General features: G+C 46.8%; 1 protein-coding gene across 1 annotated transcript; it reads right to left on the bottom strand.

Moving 5' to 3' along the window:
- Positions 1-292: 292 nt before the first annotated feature.
- CALHM3 (calcium homeostasis modulator 3) lies at positions 293-6,602 on the bottom strand. Its single transcript, XM_039872421.1, has 3 exons — positions 5,982-6,602; positions 3,618-3,873; positions 293-922 (listed from the first exon to the last, which is right to left on the bottom strand). Exons 1-3 carry the CDS (start codon positions 6,266-6,268, stop codon positions 437-439), a joined length of 1,029 nt encoding a protein of 342 aa, XP_039728355.1. The 5' UTR covers positions 6,269-6,602; the 3' UTR covers positions 293-436.
- Between the last annotated feature and the right edge of the window lie 10,101 nt (positions 6,603-16,703).

Below are 16,703 nucleotides of genomic sequence, written 5' to 3'. Positions count from 1 at the left end.
TGTGTGTGTGTTAGAACAATGCCTGGCACATGGTAAGCACCATATAAACATCTGTTGTGGTTATTTAGCATCTGGACATCTAGGATCCAGAAGCCACCGCAGATCTATTTAGACTCTTGCTACTCAAAGTTTGATCCACTGACCAGAAGCAGCAGTATCATCTGAGAGATTGTTAGAAATGCAGTCTTGGACCTAGTTCTGGATGTACTGAATCAGAACCTGCATTTCACAAGAGTGAATGATGAGCGCATTCGTTTGTGAAGCACTGCTTTAGAGCACACTGGAGGCCACATTCAGAAACTAGGCCAGAGAAGGGGCTATTTGGGGAAGGGGGCCAACAGGGTAAGGCTGCCCCGCCTTGGGGTCCTCACAGCCTAGAGAGCTCCCCGGACCCTGGTCAGCAGGGGCACTTCACGTGGGGACACTCCTGGAATCCCTACACGTCATTTTGTTGGGACAGCCTGGTGCTAGGGTCCAGAGTGGGGGCGCGGTGGTTGAGGCCACCCCCGCAGAGCCCGGGGGATGCGGTGAGGTCTAGTGGCGGTTTGCTAGAGTACCAGGTACTCAGGAGATGGTCCACCTGCTCTCTGCTGGAGACTGCGCGAAGGTGGGCCTTCCCGCTTCCGGTGTCTAAGCTCGGGAGCTCATTAAGCTCTGGGGGCTCGGCACCCCTGCCCATGTCCCGTTGCAGTCCCCGTGCCCGCATCTCGTTCTGCATGCTGGCGAAGAAGTGCAGCACGCAGCGGTGCGCGAAGTCCCGCGCGTGCTCACAGCACGTCTCGTCGAAGAGCTTCTGCTCCAGGTCCACGTAATTGCTCCAGTATCTGCGCTGCAGGAAGACTGTCTGGTCGAAGCAAGGTCTCAGGCAGCGGGCCAGGAAGGCTACGACAATCAGCAGCAGGGTGATGCTCCAGCCAATGGCCTGGCGCGGAGAGGAGGGAAGCACGAGGATGGGTGTGAGCAGGGCATGGGTGGTGTACCGTGTGTCAAAGGAGTTCCAGTCTCTCTCTTTACTTATCTCTCCCATCCTTCCTCAGATCTATTCATCTTTCCTTTTAGTCCTCCATCCACCAACCACCTCCATCCATCGGATTCCTTTTCATTCATTCTCTCATCCTTGCATCCACTCATCTGTCTAACTAGCTCTCCATTCCATCCGTCCATCCATCCATCCAGTCACCCATTCTCTCATCTGACTAGATATCTATCATCTTCCTATCCAGCCATCCTCTCAACCATCCTTCCATCCTTCCATCTGTCCATCGCCCACCCTCCTACCCCAGCTATCCTCTCATCCATTCATGTTCATATACTCCCGTCTTTCTTTCTGTTGATCTATCCAACCATCCATGCACTCACCATTCATTTTCTCAACCTTTCTCCTAAGTATGCCACCCCAAAGTATGCCTCTTTGACATAAAATTATTTTGAGCTGAAGACAATTATGAGGCAGCAAACAGGAAAACCTCTCTTTACCCTTTCCTTTTCTGCCTAAAAGCAGGGTATAAATTCTTCTTTTACTGGAGACAGACTCTTATCAGCGCAGAGACAGCACCAGAGGAATGTGCAAACAAACCTTACTCTATTAGTAGGGAGTAAGAAACTCCATGTTTCCTCCTGTGTATTTACCTTCCCATAGTTTCTGCTCTTGGAAACCTAAAGCTGCTTTCCTTTGTCCTGCCATTTCTCTATAAAAGTATTGCTCTTTGTTGAATGTTCCATACAAGCAGGAATTTAAGCTGCTGCTTCGAGTTGCTCTTTGGTTTAGGTTTCTCCTACATGATGTGCACTGCATGCATTAATAAACTGTTTTCCTCTTGTTAATCTTTTTGTAAGCATCTCAGCTGAAATCCTAAGATGGGCAGAGGTAAAGTTTTGCCTTCCCCACACTCCCATCTACCCATCCATCTTCCTTTCATTTTTTTATCTAGTCATCCTCACATATTTTTATCCATCCCATCTATGCATCCATTTATCCTATATTTTGGGGGATGCACTGGGCACCCAGTCTTTTCTCTCACACGTTGGTGGAGGAAATAATTAAATAGGTGATGATTGGCTGAGTGCCGTGTTAAGGGATGTACAGGGAATCATGGGAATCCACCCAACCTGAGCTTGAGGGCTCAGGGAACAGCGAGGTTTAGGTTGAGACCTGAAAGATAAGTAACAGCTGTACAGGGTAAGAATAGGAAACAGTGTTCCAGGCCAAGAGGGAGGAAAAACTGAAAGTAGTTCTCTAAGTCTAGAGCCCACACTTGGCCGATTCCTCTTTCTCCTCTCCGCCCATGCAAAGCTATAGTCTCTTCAAGGCCTTGCTTAAGACCAGAGCAACTGTGTGGACCTGGAGCAGAGAATTCATTCCTCTGAACAAAGTCATACATGAATTCTTATCATGGGTAGATGTGATTTACTATCTCTCATTTGGCCTCTCACAGAGTCACCACCACCACCACCACACCACCACCACCATCACCACCAATTTAAAATACCTGTGCGAGTATTTTATATGTGAGGAGCATTAAATGTGTCTGATAAACTTATAGCTGAGTCAGGACTCGAACTCTGGTCTCACTGAAATTTCTACACTCTTCCCACTGAACTAGTGAGAGCCTAGAGTGTTTAAGTCTGTAGGGACCACCAGGGTGGAAGAGACCAAAACTGCCTTTATTTTGCAGGAGAAACTGAGGCCTAGAGAGGGAGTGATGTGGCCAAGGTCAGGGTCTGAAGCAGAATTAAGTCTGGCTTGACCACTGGTCCTCTCTTCACTGCACTATGGGCCTGTCTTGGCTCCCCAAAGGGCTGGGGCCATGTTTTCATTCTCTATAGCCACAGTGATACTCTGCATGTGTGGGTTCATGTAAATATTTTTTGAGAGGCACAGCTCAGCCCGGGGCTCTGGAAGTGGTTGTAGTGGAATCTTGGGTCTGGGCTGGAAGTGGGGCTGAGTTTTGCCCCCAGGATAATGGAGTTGGCACCCTGTGGGGAGCTGGGCATCTATCTAGGCAGAACCTGCATTGTAGGGAGGTGTTCAAGAGGGTCAGGAGTTATGACGTGTATTCAGATCTCTGCCTGGCCTTTTACAAGCTGTGTGACTTTGACCTTGTGAACTAAACTCTTGGAGCCTCAGTCTCCTCGTATGCAAAATGGGATGATAATGACTACATTCACCTCATAAAGTTATTCCAAGAATTAAATGAAGTAATGCATATGAAATGCTTAACACAGTGCCTGATACATAAGAGCTCAATAAAGGGTAATTCGTATTATTTCTGAGAGGTGGGAAGAATATGTGTATGGTGTAAGGACTGGGCAGAGCAGTATATCTCCAGTGCTTTCCTGCCATCCAGACTCTTGAGGATGGGCTGAGCTGACTCCCAGAGGATGTGGGCACTTGGTCTCTGCCCCGGCGTGAGTCAGCACTGATGGCCAGGTGCCCACTTCCTAAGGCCCAACACTGTCCTGTACATGGATAATGCTCCGGGTCTCTCCAGGGACCACATGCTCCTTGGTTGTGTCTCTAGCAGTGGGAGGGGCCTAAGGAAGTCATGTGTATTTTCTCACCCCTTGGAACCCATGCAGGATGTTTGCAAAGGTTAGAAGAGGACCTTTCAAATTACCTGTGACAGGCACCGCAGGTAGCGAGACACTGCCTTTCGAGCAGGACTGTCCCTGACCAGCTCATCCTCCTTGCAGGGCACCTTGGCCAAGAAGAGCTGCACCTGGCTGGGGGTCATGTTGGCAAAGTCCAGAAACTTCTCGGGGTCAACAGAGCTGCTGAAAGCACACACAAAGCACTTCCCGTCAAGGAGGGCCAGGAGGATCCAGACGAGGGGGGCGGCCAGTGCTCTCTGCAGCACGGAGGAGCACATATACCTGAGAGTAGAAGAAAGAGGGGCCAGCGTCACAAGGGCAGCCGGATTTCACTTACAGTAGGAAGGCTATAGGGGAGATGCAAAGATGGACTTCCCAGGAGGGCTGGGAATACCAGCTGTGGTTACGTAAAAGGAATGATTGCAGCTCCCACAGGAGAGTTCCCAGAAGCGGAGGGCAGGGAGGAAGAAGGGCTGAGGGCTCCGGGGGGACCCACGACTGGAACACTGGGGAGCTGGTGTCCTTCCTGCTCCAGGCCTTGTAGCAGGCACTGTTGGTGCCCTGTCCATCCAGAGGCATCTACGGCTTTGGAGGGTAGTTTCTACTCAATGGAGGCCTGAGGGCCTCCAACATTAACCACTTCAACCACTTGAGTGGCTCTGCCTGAGGGCTTTGGAAGCGTCTCTGCTCCCAGAGGGGTAGGCTGGAAGCACTGGAGAGTTAACAACCCCCAAATCAACCTTTGACCCAAGAGGGACGGGGCCTGGTGGATAAATACCCCAGCTTCCTTGACCCTCAGTGGGACAATTCTGAGGTGTGTCCTACCTACTCTCTCAGAGGGTCCCCGGAAAGACTGAGCCCCAGTTACGTACTCATTATCACATTCTTCCCAGAGACTGGTTTTGAGGGGAGCCTAAACCAAGACAGCCCTGCCCAATAACCCTCGCAGAGGTAGCATCTCAAACACCTCCCCCGGCGTCCAGGAGGCCCACCCTCTGGCTGCCCCCGGGCGCCTCTCTTGACCTACTCAAGTGGCATGGATTGGGTGTAGGTCACAGGACAGGAGCCCAGTGGAACTGTACCCACTGGATCCCAGAGGAAGAGGACAAGGGCACACCCAGTGCACGATACATCTCTGCGAGGCTGGAGGGAGTATGGAGCCTCCGGGGAGCACAAAACAGGCTGTTGGGCACCGGAAGGGAAGGGGGTTTTCTAACTTGGACTGTACACAAACATAAAGTAGTGTATGTCTCAGTGTGTGTGTGTGTGTCTGTGTGTGTGCGTGCGTGCTCATGGCTTACCCAGTGGTGAGTTACAAACACGCCGTAGGGCAGGGTGGCTCCAGCATTTTCTATAGGGGCAATGTGGTTAGAAGGTGAAACTGAGGACTCGTCATGAAGTTACATTACATACCCTTGAGAACATCTCAATTGTTCACATCAAAACTTAGGAGAGAGGAAGAGATCATGAGTGGGCTAAAACCCACCAAGCCCCTCCTGCCACCTCTTACCCACAGGTCTAGAGCACTTAGGTATTTTGTCCAGGACACTACAAACCTGTGCTTGAATCTGAGCCTTGCCTCTTCCTAGCTCCGCTGTTACTGAACCTCTCTGTGCTGCAGGTCTCTCGTCCTTGAAAATGGATCCCACAGAGGAGCAGACCCAGGACGGAAGTGAGAATTAGGAGGCTGTGCACATACAGCACTCGGCACAGAGCGTGGCACCGAGTTGGTGCTCAGCGTTGGCGTGGGAGCATTACCTACAAATTGCTAAACTGTGTCAACTGATTTTGATGGAGGGCACCCAGCAAGTGAGAGGAACAGAGGACACAGCGGTACAAACTGCCCTTGGGAGCTGCCCTCGGGCACATATGGGAGAGAGATGCAGACTTTAAGCCAATCATGTCTCCCACTACATGCGAAACTGGCTATGCATGTTATGCGATGGCCCTTCATGCATATGGTGAGGTATAACCAATGGCCAGTGTGACAGATGTGACCTGGGTATTTCTTGGGAATCTTATATCATTCATGTGTCTCTAGCACTGGCCATGAAAAGCTGACAAATGACAGGAACAGAAATATCTCTTTCCAGGGTGGAAACTGCGAATGGGTGTCTGTGAACTGATGATGTTCCAGTTGGGGAAAGGAGGGGGCACACCTGACAGTGCTTCTGGGGGTGGGTGGGTGGGCTCCCTGACAATGCCCATGGGGTCACTGGGGCTTAGTCACCTGGCAGTACCTATGGGGGTGGGTGGGTGGGGGGCCCCTGACAATGCCCACAGGGGAGGGTCAGGATTTGGGGGAGCCGCTGGCAATGCCCGTAGGGGAGGGTCAGGGTTTGGGTGCCCCTGGTAGTGCCCGCGGGTCACCGGGTGATGTGGGACCGCACCTGATGATGCCTGGGTCCTTCCTCCGGCGCCCTGCCGGCCGGTGCCACTCCTCGACCACCAGCACGGACTGCCGGTTGGCTAGGAGGCCGCAGAGGAAAAGGGCGATGGGGGGTGTGAGCAGCAGGCCCAGGCCGTAGAGGGCGTTGTAGCGCACCAGGCAGGGACAGTTGAAGTCGAAGGAGGAGTACAGCTTGACTGTGACTGCAGCCAGCAGCAGGCAGATGCCGTTCATCACCGACTCAGAGCTGGACTGGAAGTGCTGGAAGAGCATGCGGAACTTATCCATGGCTCCTGCCGGGTGGGTGGGCGGCCGTGGATGAGGGGCAGTGAGGCTTCAGCTGCCTTCCTGGCCAATGCCAAGCCACTCTGGGGGTGAGTCCAGGCCTACAGGAGGTTCTTTTCTTTCAAGGGCCTGGGAGACCAGAAAGAGGTGGTGTTCAGCTCTCAGCCCAACCTCCAAGGATATAGGGTAGAGGCAGGCTCTCTCCGAAAGGGCTCCCCTGCCCAGACCAATTGTCCTCCAGCACCACTCCCCTCCTCCCTGGGGGAATGAGTCACTGCGCTGTGACCAGCCAACCCAAAGCACTCTAGGCAAATGCGCCCTGCCCTGTCTCTCCATCCCTCCCCGCTTCTCGCCCCAGCCCATTCTCTCCTCTCTTTGGGGTTTGGATACTGAAACCTGACAGCTGGCGGGGCTTCCCATAGGGGACAGGCAAATTCTGGGTGTGGTAAGGCCAAGATGCTGATGGAGCCAATTTTATTTTCTTGGGCAGAATTATGACTCGACTCAGCTAAGCCCAGGGGAGAGTTCAGGTTGGCTTTCAAGCTGGGAGGAACCAGGAGGGGCACCTTAAGGCTTCAAGGCTTTCTGAAAAAGAAGACCCTTGAGAAGAGTTTAAACCATGTTTCCGTGTTTGCCAATGAAAGGCATTACGGAAGGGGAAGGTCCCCCAGGCAGAGGATACCAATAGGCAAAGATGTGGTGGTGAGAAGCAGCCTGCTGTGGCCAGCAGTTTTGGGGGGCTGGAATGCAGGTCCAGGCTAGATGGAGCAGGGCTCAGTGGGGTCGAGGCCATACCAGTCCCTGAGGTTTTCCCTTCAGCCCCCGTAACTTGCATTCAAGGCCCTCCTAACTGTATCCAGAGGTGTCTTCCCACCTCCACACCTTTGCTGACACCATCCTTCCCACTGAAAACCCAGGTCCCTTCCTCCCACCTGTTCTTCAAGAGGCAACCCGGTCACCAAGTCATCCCTGGTGACCTCAGCTTTGTGGGATCCTCGATGTCCCATTTGGCCCTGGGACAGGCCATCTCGGCCTGTTAGTAATCTTTCCTAGGTGTGGGAGTTAGATCTCCCATCTTGGATAGGGTCCTGGACCTGCACCTTATTGTTCTCTGCAGCATCCAGGGCTGGGGGTGGGTGAGGTATCCAGACCCCAACTACTCAGGCTTTTCCTCAGTCTTCATCCCTCTGGCTCCCTTGCTGCCAGGCTAGGGCCACCCCTGAGATAAGGAAGACCTCAGGGACTGGTACGGCCTTGACCCCACTGAGCCCTGCTCCATCTGGCCTGGACGTGCTGGCAATCCTAGACTCTGAGTGACGGCCTTAGTTGACCTCATACATCAACACTGTTGTTCTTTCCTCGGAAGCTGGGTCCTCAGGGTCATGAACGTAGCTTCCCGCCAACCCTCTGGTGCATGGGAGGAAAGTGTCCTGAATCCTCCCCATCCTCTAACTGGCCATCTCCATAGAGCTCGCCAGGACGACTGCCACTGCCCTGACCACCCTTGTTTCCAAATTTTCAAACGACTTTTAGAAAATGGAAATATCTCCAATTTTTCCGGATTAAACACAGAATTACGAAAAACTTAAAAATAGAGTACATGAAAATGTCCCCCTCACAGCAATTCCCCAGAACTTTCCCTGTCACTGCAAAGGTGTGTGGCCTTCCAGATTTTTTCAGGTCCCACAAGGACACATGCTAGCTGGCCTGCCTGGAGTTCCTTGGGGGAACTGCTAAGCACTGTTAATTAAACACTAAGTGTACACGGGAGGGGCGGCTCGGCTGGCCTGTGTGATCTTCCATCTGAGCGACGTCTGTCCCTTCTCTTCACCTTCATGACACAGGTCTCTCACTGTTTCTTGGTTTTAGCTTCTCTGAAGGATGACAGCTCAGCTGTTGGAGGGGCCCCTGGGACCTGCAAAATGAATTTCGGGTAAGCCACTTTGCCTGTACTTTAAGTCAAACCATCTCAAATATGTCTTGCAAATGTCCTATCTGTGCAGTCTATACCTCTGATAAGGTAACAGCAGACAGAAATCTGGCTTTTATGTATTATTTGTATTTTACCTAATTAGTGTGGGTCCTATGAGACAGGATTACCTGTGTGAGGGAAAATGGAGAGGGAGCCAGAGAAGGCCAGGAGAGCCATCAGAAGCACGCAAGTGTGAGTGTGGGAAGGAGAGGACGGGCCATTTTGGAGAAACCCTTAAGCCCATTCATTCTCCTAGGGTCCTACTGCAGCAGAGAACTACCACCCCATTCTTCAGGAGAGGCTGAGCGTTATGCAGAGGTCGCACACCTGGTAGGGACAGAGCCAGGAAGGTAGCTGGGATCCATCTCTGGCTCCAACCTTAGTCACCCTCTGACCTATTGACAGGAAAGGAAACTGTCTTGGCTCAAGGCCATGCTTTTCAACCTGAGCACCCCTCTCGCTCATTCTAGTCTCAAGGAGGGAAGGGTGAACTAAAGGCCCCCGGCCTCCTTTTCTAGGGAGTCTCCAGAAAAGAACAAACACTGCTTTTTGGAGAACACTACAGGAAATTGGGACAAGGTCTCCCAGGCCAACTTGTGCATAGCTCCAACCTCTGACAGGTGAGACAGAGCTTTCAGGTCAGCCTGGGGCCTGAGGCCCCATAGGGGGTGGTTTGCTGTGTGACTGTACTGACCTTTGCTAGGTCTTTCCTGGAAAAGAAAAAAGCAAGAAGGAAGCCCACCACAACTTAAGGAAATATTATCTCAGGGCGAGGGGTGGTTTCACATTTAAAATTCTGTATTTTCTAAATTGTTTACTTTTATAATAATAATTTTTAAATTGCCCAATAAAAGTCATAAAATATTTTTAATGGAAAACTCAAAGGGATTAAGGAACAAAGTAAAAGTGAAGGGAAAGGGGTTGTCACATTTTGTTGCTTGGAGTTCAGACCAGCTGAACCAGGAGAGGCAGAAACAGAGGAAAGAAAAAGAGAAAGACTTATTTTACTTATGCGCAAGAGCGTAAGCATATACCAAAATATATACCAAAAGACATTAACTTGTAGACCTGCTGTGTGATAATATCTTAAACCAGAGTTTCTCAACCTCCTACCCCACCCCAGGGGTTTGCAGTTATGTTCTGCAGGGTCTTCCAATTCTGGGGAAATTTTTTAAATTCGCATTTCATTTTAATGATGACTTAAATCTTTTCAGCACTTTTAAACTTGTATGAACTTGCAATCAGAAGATTTTTATAGAATAAGCCTTGAGTTTCTTGTTTTTTTTTTTCTATAATTGGGGTCTCACAGATATATTTTTAGAAGTCTTCTAGATTTTTTTCCCTTTAAAAGGAATCTGCATGTTATTTGAGAACAATGACTTCACCATTCTTGGAGTTCCTGTGACTGAGAGGGCTTTTTAGGACTGGGTGCCCCCTACTGGAGAAACTCAGTGTATCTGATGTGTAAGTAGTGTGTGTGTGTATGGGGTGTCTGTGTACTTGTGGGTGCATGTGTGGACATGTGTGTGGCATGCATGTGTGCAGTGTTTATATAAGTGTGTGTATCTTTGAAATACAGGTGTGGTTTTGTCTCTTCTTTTTATATAGTAAGTATGCTCTCCCCTGAGGTTTTTCTTTCTCTTCTTTTTCTTTCCAAAAGAGGACATTGGATGCGTGCTCCACTTCTCTCTTAGGACTGGGAGACTATTGTTCCCTCGTGCCTAGCAGAGCAGTGGTGCCCTCTCTGTCTCTGAGAGATTTGACTCTCTTCAACTCCGAAGACAGGGGCTTCTGTGGGTTCTGGGTGACAGGCTTCTGTGGTCTGTCTCTGGCAGGCCTGGGGGAAAACAATGTGACACTTATGCAGCCTCCACTCTGGTGACTATATAGAGCCATGTGACCCCTAAAGGACTGAAAAGTGGATGAAAATGAAAGGAGGGGCTATCTAACACATGACATTGGAACAGCTGGCTACCCATTTGGGAAAATCTTTAACTGACTCTTTACCTCATTCTTTATACCAAAGTATATTCCAAATGGCTCAAAGACATTAACATAGAAATTAAGGTCATAAAAATTCTACAAGAAAAAAACATTTTATTTATAATCAGAATTTATTTATAACCAGAGAAGGCCTTTGTGATGAGAACACAGAATTTAGTAGATATGAAGAAGGCAGATAAAAAAGGTTTCATGACTTCCGTGGGCAAAATACCAATAAACGAGTAAAAATAACAAACTGGAAAACGGCATTGCCATGCACATGCCACATGAAAGCCTATTTTCCCTAATTTTTAGAGGGATCAATGTAAATCAATACAAAAGTTGAATAATCCTATTGAAAAAAATGGGCAAAGGATGTGAACTGGCTAGTCACAGAAAAAGAAAGACAAGTGATCAGAAATCCTGCAAACGTTCTAATCCTTATTCACAATTAAATACAATCTAAATCAGGTGCCTTTTTAAATTCACCAAGTTGTTAAAAACTAAAAGATTGATACTACCCAGTGTATTATCAATCTCCTTAAGAAGGCTTAGGGAAATATCCACTTTCATACACTGATGGTTAGAGTATAAATTTGTAGGGATTTTGCCAAATTAGGACAATTTGGCAATATATTTAAAGCAAATATTTAAATACACACGTCCTTTAACCTAACAATTACACAATTTAAAAAGCACAGTTTAGTACACTGTACATAGTATAATCCCTCCTAAGTAAAAATGATATAAACATGTAAAAATTTTGGTATTGTGCCTACAGTTTGATGGAGGGACACACAAGAAATGCGGACAGTTATCACCATTGGGTGGTTGGGGATGGGAACTTTTATTTTCTTCCATTTTCTACCTTTCTGTGTGTTTGACTTTTCCAACAATGTATATATATGAATTTTATTTTAAAAAGATCAACAAAGATTATCTGGGTAGTGGATTTATGAATTTAAAAAATATATTTCCATATATAATAGATAAATGTTATTTTAAAATAAGATTAAAATATTATGACTTCCAGAAAATAAAATAACCAAATTCAACCCTAAACATTCTTCCATACTTAAATTTTTGATTTTGACCCCACAGGTTATAGAATGTGGAACAATTTCTTTGAGTCACAATACATTTCTAACTCCTTTTCTCAGAAGAGGAAACAGATAAGCCTGGCTTTTTAATATTTTCACCTTTTTTTTGTTTGTTTTCACATGACTAACAAGCTATAAACATTAATTTTCCTGACAGAACCGCAATGATGTTGTTTCAAGGTTCTTCTGATGGGGGATGATTTTCCAGCGTGGAGATCCACCGGAGTGACGGTGGACACTGGATGTTGGGCCAAATGCGGAGACTTGGGGGCAAAAACAGGCGAGTTGCTCTGGGGGGAGGAGCACCCATCCAGCTGGATTTTCTGAATTCCACTTCTACTCCATAAACACCAAAGTTAGAGTGACTCCAGGGTTTCCTTTCCCTCGTTGCTAACGTGCACCGACTCGTGAGAGCTCTGAGGCCGTCTACCATGGTGGAATAGATGTAGAGATGTTTGCCGTGGGGAGTGCTGGGCTGGGCGTGGCAAGTCCCAACTCTGAAGGTAATCGGGTGCTCAGAGAGCCAAGCTAGACGCACCCCTGTTATTGGCCACACATCCTTAGGTTCTGGCCACATGTTCAGTGGACATCTCCAGAGGGGCAGGCGATGTGGTGGTGCTGAGTGCACACAGGTGTCCACGTCCGGGACCAGACACTGACAAAGGGCATCTCAGGGTGAACTGGAGAGCTCTGAAGAGCACCTCGACTTAGCTTAAGTTTGAGGAAGCAGTTAATGAAACCTATGAGAATATCTCTCCCCCCAACCCCAACTCTTTCCATTATGAAAGAGGAAAAGAGCAATCTGTAAACATTTTTAAGGGGTTTTGATTGACTTGAGCCCCTCCTCAAAAGTTTGCCAGAGAGGAAGGGGATTCTAGTGGAGTTCTAGCGCTACCTAGTGGTGGCTGGAGAGAGAAATCGCGAGGGACGAGAGGAAAGGCTCGGGGAAGAAGGGTGGCACACACAGGGGCGCTCGCTCTGCTGAGAAAACTTTCCACAAGCTACCCTCACTGGGAAGAGAGGCCCCCCCCGAGGCGCCTTTGGGTGAAGGTCGGACCAAGCGAATGCCTCTGGCACTTCTCTTGGGAAAGGTGGAAGCGAGATGTTACAGTGACAGCAGTAACGGACAAATGTCTGTTTCCTATTCTGGGTCTGGGGATGAAGGGCATTTGAAGTGACTGAAGGCTATCGGCTTGGTGGAGATGTGTTTCCTGACTCCTATTTGTCTTACAACTTTTGCCATGAAGTTTTAAATTTTTTATGTAGTCATATTTATTATGCTTTTCCTTTGTGATTCTCTGGTCTTTGTAACATTCTTAGAAGGGCTTTTCTGCCAGGTAAAGGTCATTTAAAATATCTACCAGAGAAAAAGGATGCTGGGGTACTACCATCACGTTGAGCATTTTACTTTGATTTCAGTTTTGTTATTTTAAGTCTGTTTCATGGCCGTTAGTGGCTGTGTGCTCCTTGGCTAACTTCCAGAGAGCTGAGCCAAAGGCCCTGGGAGTTTTAAGGGTCTCTTAGGTAGGAAAGGCTGGTTCAGGAGCTCAGTGAAGACACCTCGCCTGTGTCTTCCTCAGGCTGGATACTTGAAGAAATCTCACCCTGGGGCAGGTGCAACATCGCAGGGGTTTGGACCCAGACTGTACTTCGGTGCTCCACTTATCAGCTCCTAGGCAAGTGTCTTAGCTTCCCTAAGCTTCAGGATTTTCATTTGTAAAATGAAGATGATGATAATAAAAAAATAACAACAACAACAACAACAACAATAATGATAGTACCTACCTCACAGGGTTGTTACCAGGTTTAAATGAATTAATACAGTGTTTAGATCAATGCCCAGTACATAGAACTAAGTACTCCATAAATGTCGCCCGTCACAGTGGTTGCCAGAAGCTGGAGGCAGAGAAGGATGAATAGGAAGAGCAAAGAGGATTCTTGGGACCACGAAACATGACCATATGGTAGATATATGACATTTTACATTTGTCCCAACACATAGACTGTACACCAAGAGTGAACCCTAATGTAAACTACAGGCTCTGGGTGATAACGATATATCAGTGTAGGTTTATCAACTGTAACAAATATACCACTCTGGTGAGGGGTATTGATAATGGAGGAGTCTATGCATGTGTGGAGACAGGGGGTATACGGGAAATATACCTCTGTACTTCCACCTAGTTTTGCTGTGAGCCTAAAACTGCTCTAAAAAATGAAGTCTATTTTTACAAAAGGATTATCTTGCCCTTCTCTTAGGGTGCACCTGCACTCTATACTAATGATTCTCAAACTTAGCATGCATTAGAATCATCTACAGGGGGAAAGAGCAGATGGTAAATAAAATGCACATTCCTAGGCATCACCCCCAAGGGATTCTGGTTTAATCAAATCTGATGAAGGTCATTAATTGATCACATTTTGGGAAACTGCTTCATATGGGCATGCATTCTAGTCGAGAGGATAATGTTTGAAGAATGCCTGCAGGCTTTCCTGGGGACATCCGGCACCACACAGGGCCAGGCCAGTGTAGGCTCTTACTCAAGCAGGGCTAATTACATTGCAAGGTAGAGCAGGTGATGGCTGTGCAGGGAGGGGGAACCTTGGCCCCTTCCTCTGCTCCACAGACAGACTTACCCTCTACGAGGCAGCCCCTACATCCAGGACCAATTGTAAGATCTTCATAGACTCCCAAACTGTTATCTTTAGAGCCCAACCTTGTCAGGTCAAATATACTAAAATATACTACGTCCCGCATTAAACATAATTTTCCTGCCTTGAACATTTTGAAATAATGTTTTATAAATTTGGCTTTTTGAATCATTGGACTACAAGTAACTCATTGAATTTACAACTGGTTTTATTTCTAAGCAATCATGCATGTGCTGTATTTCTTGCCAAGTGAGAAAAACCTGCAATTGTTTTTAAATACAATGAAATCTTTGAGTACTCGTTTAACGATTAATGATGTTGACACAACATTAAGTTTTGTAGGCAGGTAAATACCACTTATTAATTGTGATTAAAATTTTTTCCTGTCATAATTTGGAGCCATAATGTTTTTTTCAATCCTTTAGAAAACCCATAGGCCTAAGTCCTGGGCCTATCGTGCCCATAAATAAAAATCCAGACCTGAGGTCTAGCATTCCTAAGTTTGCCCCTAAAAGGACAGGTGGAGGTCTCTGCAAGACACAGAAAGGAAAATGCCCAACACCAGAATAAGGACCATGAGTATCCGTGTCTGGGAAACTTGTATAGTGACTTTGAAGGAGTCCAGCGTCCCTTGACCATTCCAGGGCCGCTTGCTCAATGATCTTTTTATTATTTTTATGTCCATAGTTTTGCCTTTTCCAGAATGTCATATGGTTGGAATCATACAGTAAGTAGCCTTTTCAGATGGGTTTCTTTCACTTAGTTCTATGCATTTAAGTTTCCTCCATGTCTCTTTATGGCTTGATAGCTCATTTCTTTTTAGCACCAAATACTATTCCATCGTATGGATGTATATAATTTATCCATTCACCTACTAAAGGGATTCTTGGTGGCTTCCAAATTTTGGCAATTATAAAAAACATCTGCTATAAATATCCATGTGCAGGTTTTTGTGTAAACATAAGTTTTGACTTCCTTTGGGTAAATATTAAGGAGCCCAATCACTGGATCTTATGGTAAGACAATGTTTAGTTTTGTAAGAAACTACCAAACTGTATTCCAAAGTGGCCGTACTATTTTATATTCTTACTGGAGAGTTCCTGTTGCTCCACATCCTCACTAGCATTTTGTGTTGTCAGTGTTTTGGATTTTTGCCATTCTAATAAGTGTGTAGTGATATCTCGCTGTTGTTTTGAGTTGCAATTCCCTGAAGACATATGATGTGGAGCATTTGTTCCTATGCTTATTTTTCATCTGCATATCTTCTTTGGTGAGGTGTCTATTAAGGTCTTTGGCTCATTTTCGAAATCAGGTTGTTTGTTTTCTTATTGTTGAGTTTTAAGAGTTCTTTGTATATTTTGGAAAAATTTTTTTATCAGATATGCCTTTCGAAAATATTTTCTCCCAGTCTGTGGTTTGTCTTCTTATTCTCTTGATAGTGTCATTCACAGAGCGGAAAAGTGTAATTTTAACGAATCTCAGCTTATCAACTCTTGCTTTTATGGTTCACGCCTTTGGTGTTGTTTCTAAAAAGTCATTGACAAACCCAAGGCCATCTGGATTTTCTCCTATGTTATCTTCCAGGAGTTTTATGGTTTTGCATTTTACATTGAGGGCTGTGATCTGTTTCGAGTTAATTTTTGCGAAAGGTGTAAGGTCTGTGTCTAGATTAATGATTTTGCATGTGGATGTCCAGTTGGTCATAAACCATTTGTTGAAGAGACTATCTTTGCTCCATTGTATTGCCTCTGCTCCTGTCAAAGATCAGTTGACTATTTTTATATAGGTTTATTTCTGGGTTCTCCGCTCTGTTCTGTTGATCTATATTTATTTATTATTTCACCAATTCCACACAGTCTTGATTGCTGTAGCTTTATAATACATCTGGAAGTTGGGTGGTCTCAGTCCTCCAAATTTGTTCTCCAATATCGTGTTGGTTATTCTGAGTCTTTGATCTCTCCATACACACTTCAGAATCAGTTTGTTGATATCCACAAAATAACTCGCTAGGGCTTTGATTGAGATCCACTGACTCTATAGATCAAGGCGGGCAGAACTGACATGTTGACAATATTGAGACCTACTGTGTGTTCAGCCCTAAACTTAGCCCTGGGAGGTGGGAAACTAGACTGGAGTACACAAAAGCACAGGGCAGGCTCCCCTATGGTGCTGGCAAGGAAACCACCTCACACAGTGCCAGGCATGCCGGGTAGAAATCAATAAATGGTCACTGGGACAATGAGCGACGCCAAACTCCAAAGCACCTGGGAATAAGGCAGTGTGGTGCCCGTTGCATACCAAGATGAGTAGTCCAGATTCCCATTCTTCAAAGGGAAGTCCTAGTCTCAGGGAAAACTGTGGGAAAGGTATTTTTGAGAAGGGAACTGGGCAGGTGGGCTGGTCTGAGCAAAGTTCTCTGGCTGACTGGGTGGCTGTATTGATAGGCTAATTCACTGATTTATTTGTTCATTGATTCATTGAATAAATATTGAGTATCAGGTACTCAGGGATCTTCCCGATAACATGTCCAGCCGCCCCCTGAAGTTCAGGCAGGACAACCCTGTATAAGTTTTCTGATGGCCTGATAACTATGCGCTAGGATCGGAGATGGCAGGGGGCCCCTGTATTCTGCTAGGGATGATTGTGGCCGTTTCCTATTTTAAGGTTAGTTTCTTGACATGGAGGGACATGTTATATTGACTAGGGTGGTTTCAAGTTTATGGGAGTCCAG

The sequence above is a fragment of the Pteropus medius genome, unplaced genomic scaffold (genome assembly GCF_902729225.1).
Source record: "Pteropus medius unplaced genomic scaffold, Ma_sr-lr_union100, whole genome shotgun sequence".
Taxonomy (NCBI): Eukaryota; Metazoa; Chordata; class Mammalia; order Chiroptera; family Pteropodidae; genus Pteropus; species Pteropus medius.
The sequence above is the reverse complement of the archived record's forward strand: the minus strand, read 5'-3'. Positions and strand labels throughout refer to the sequence as shown.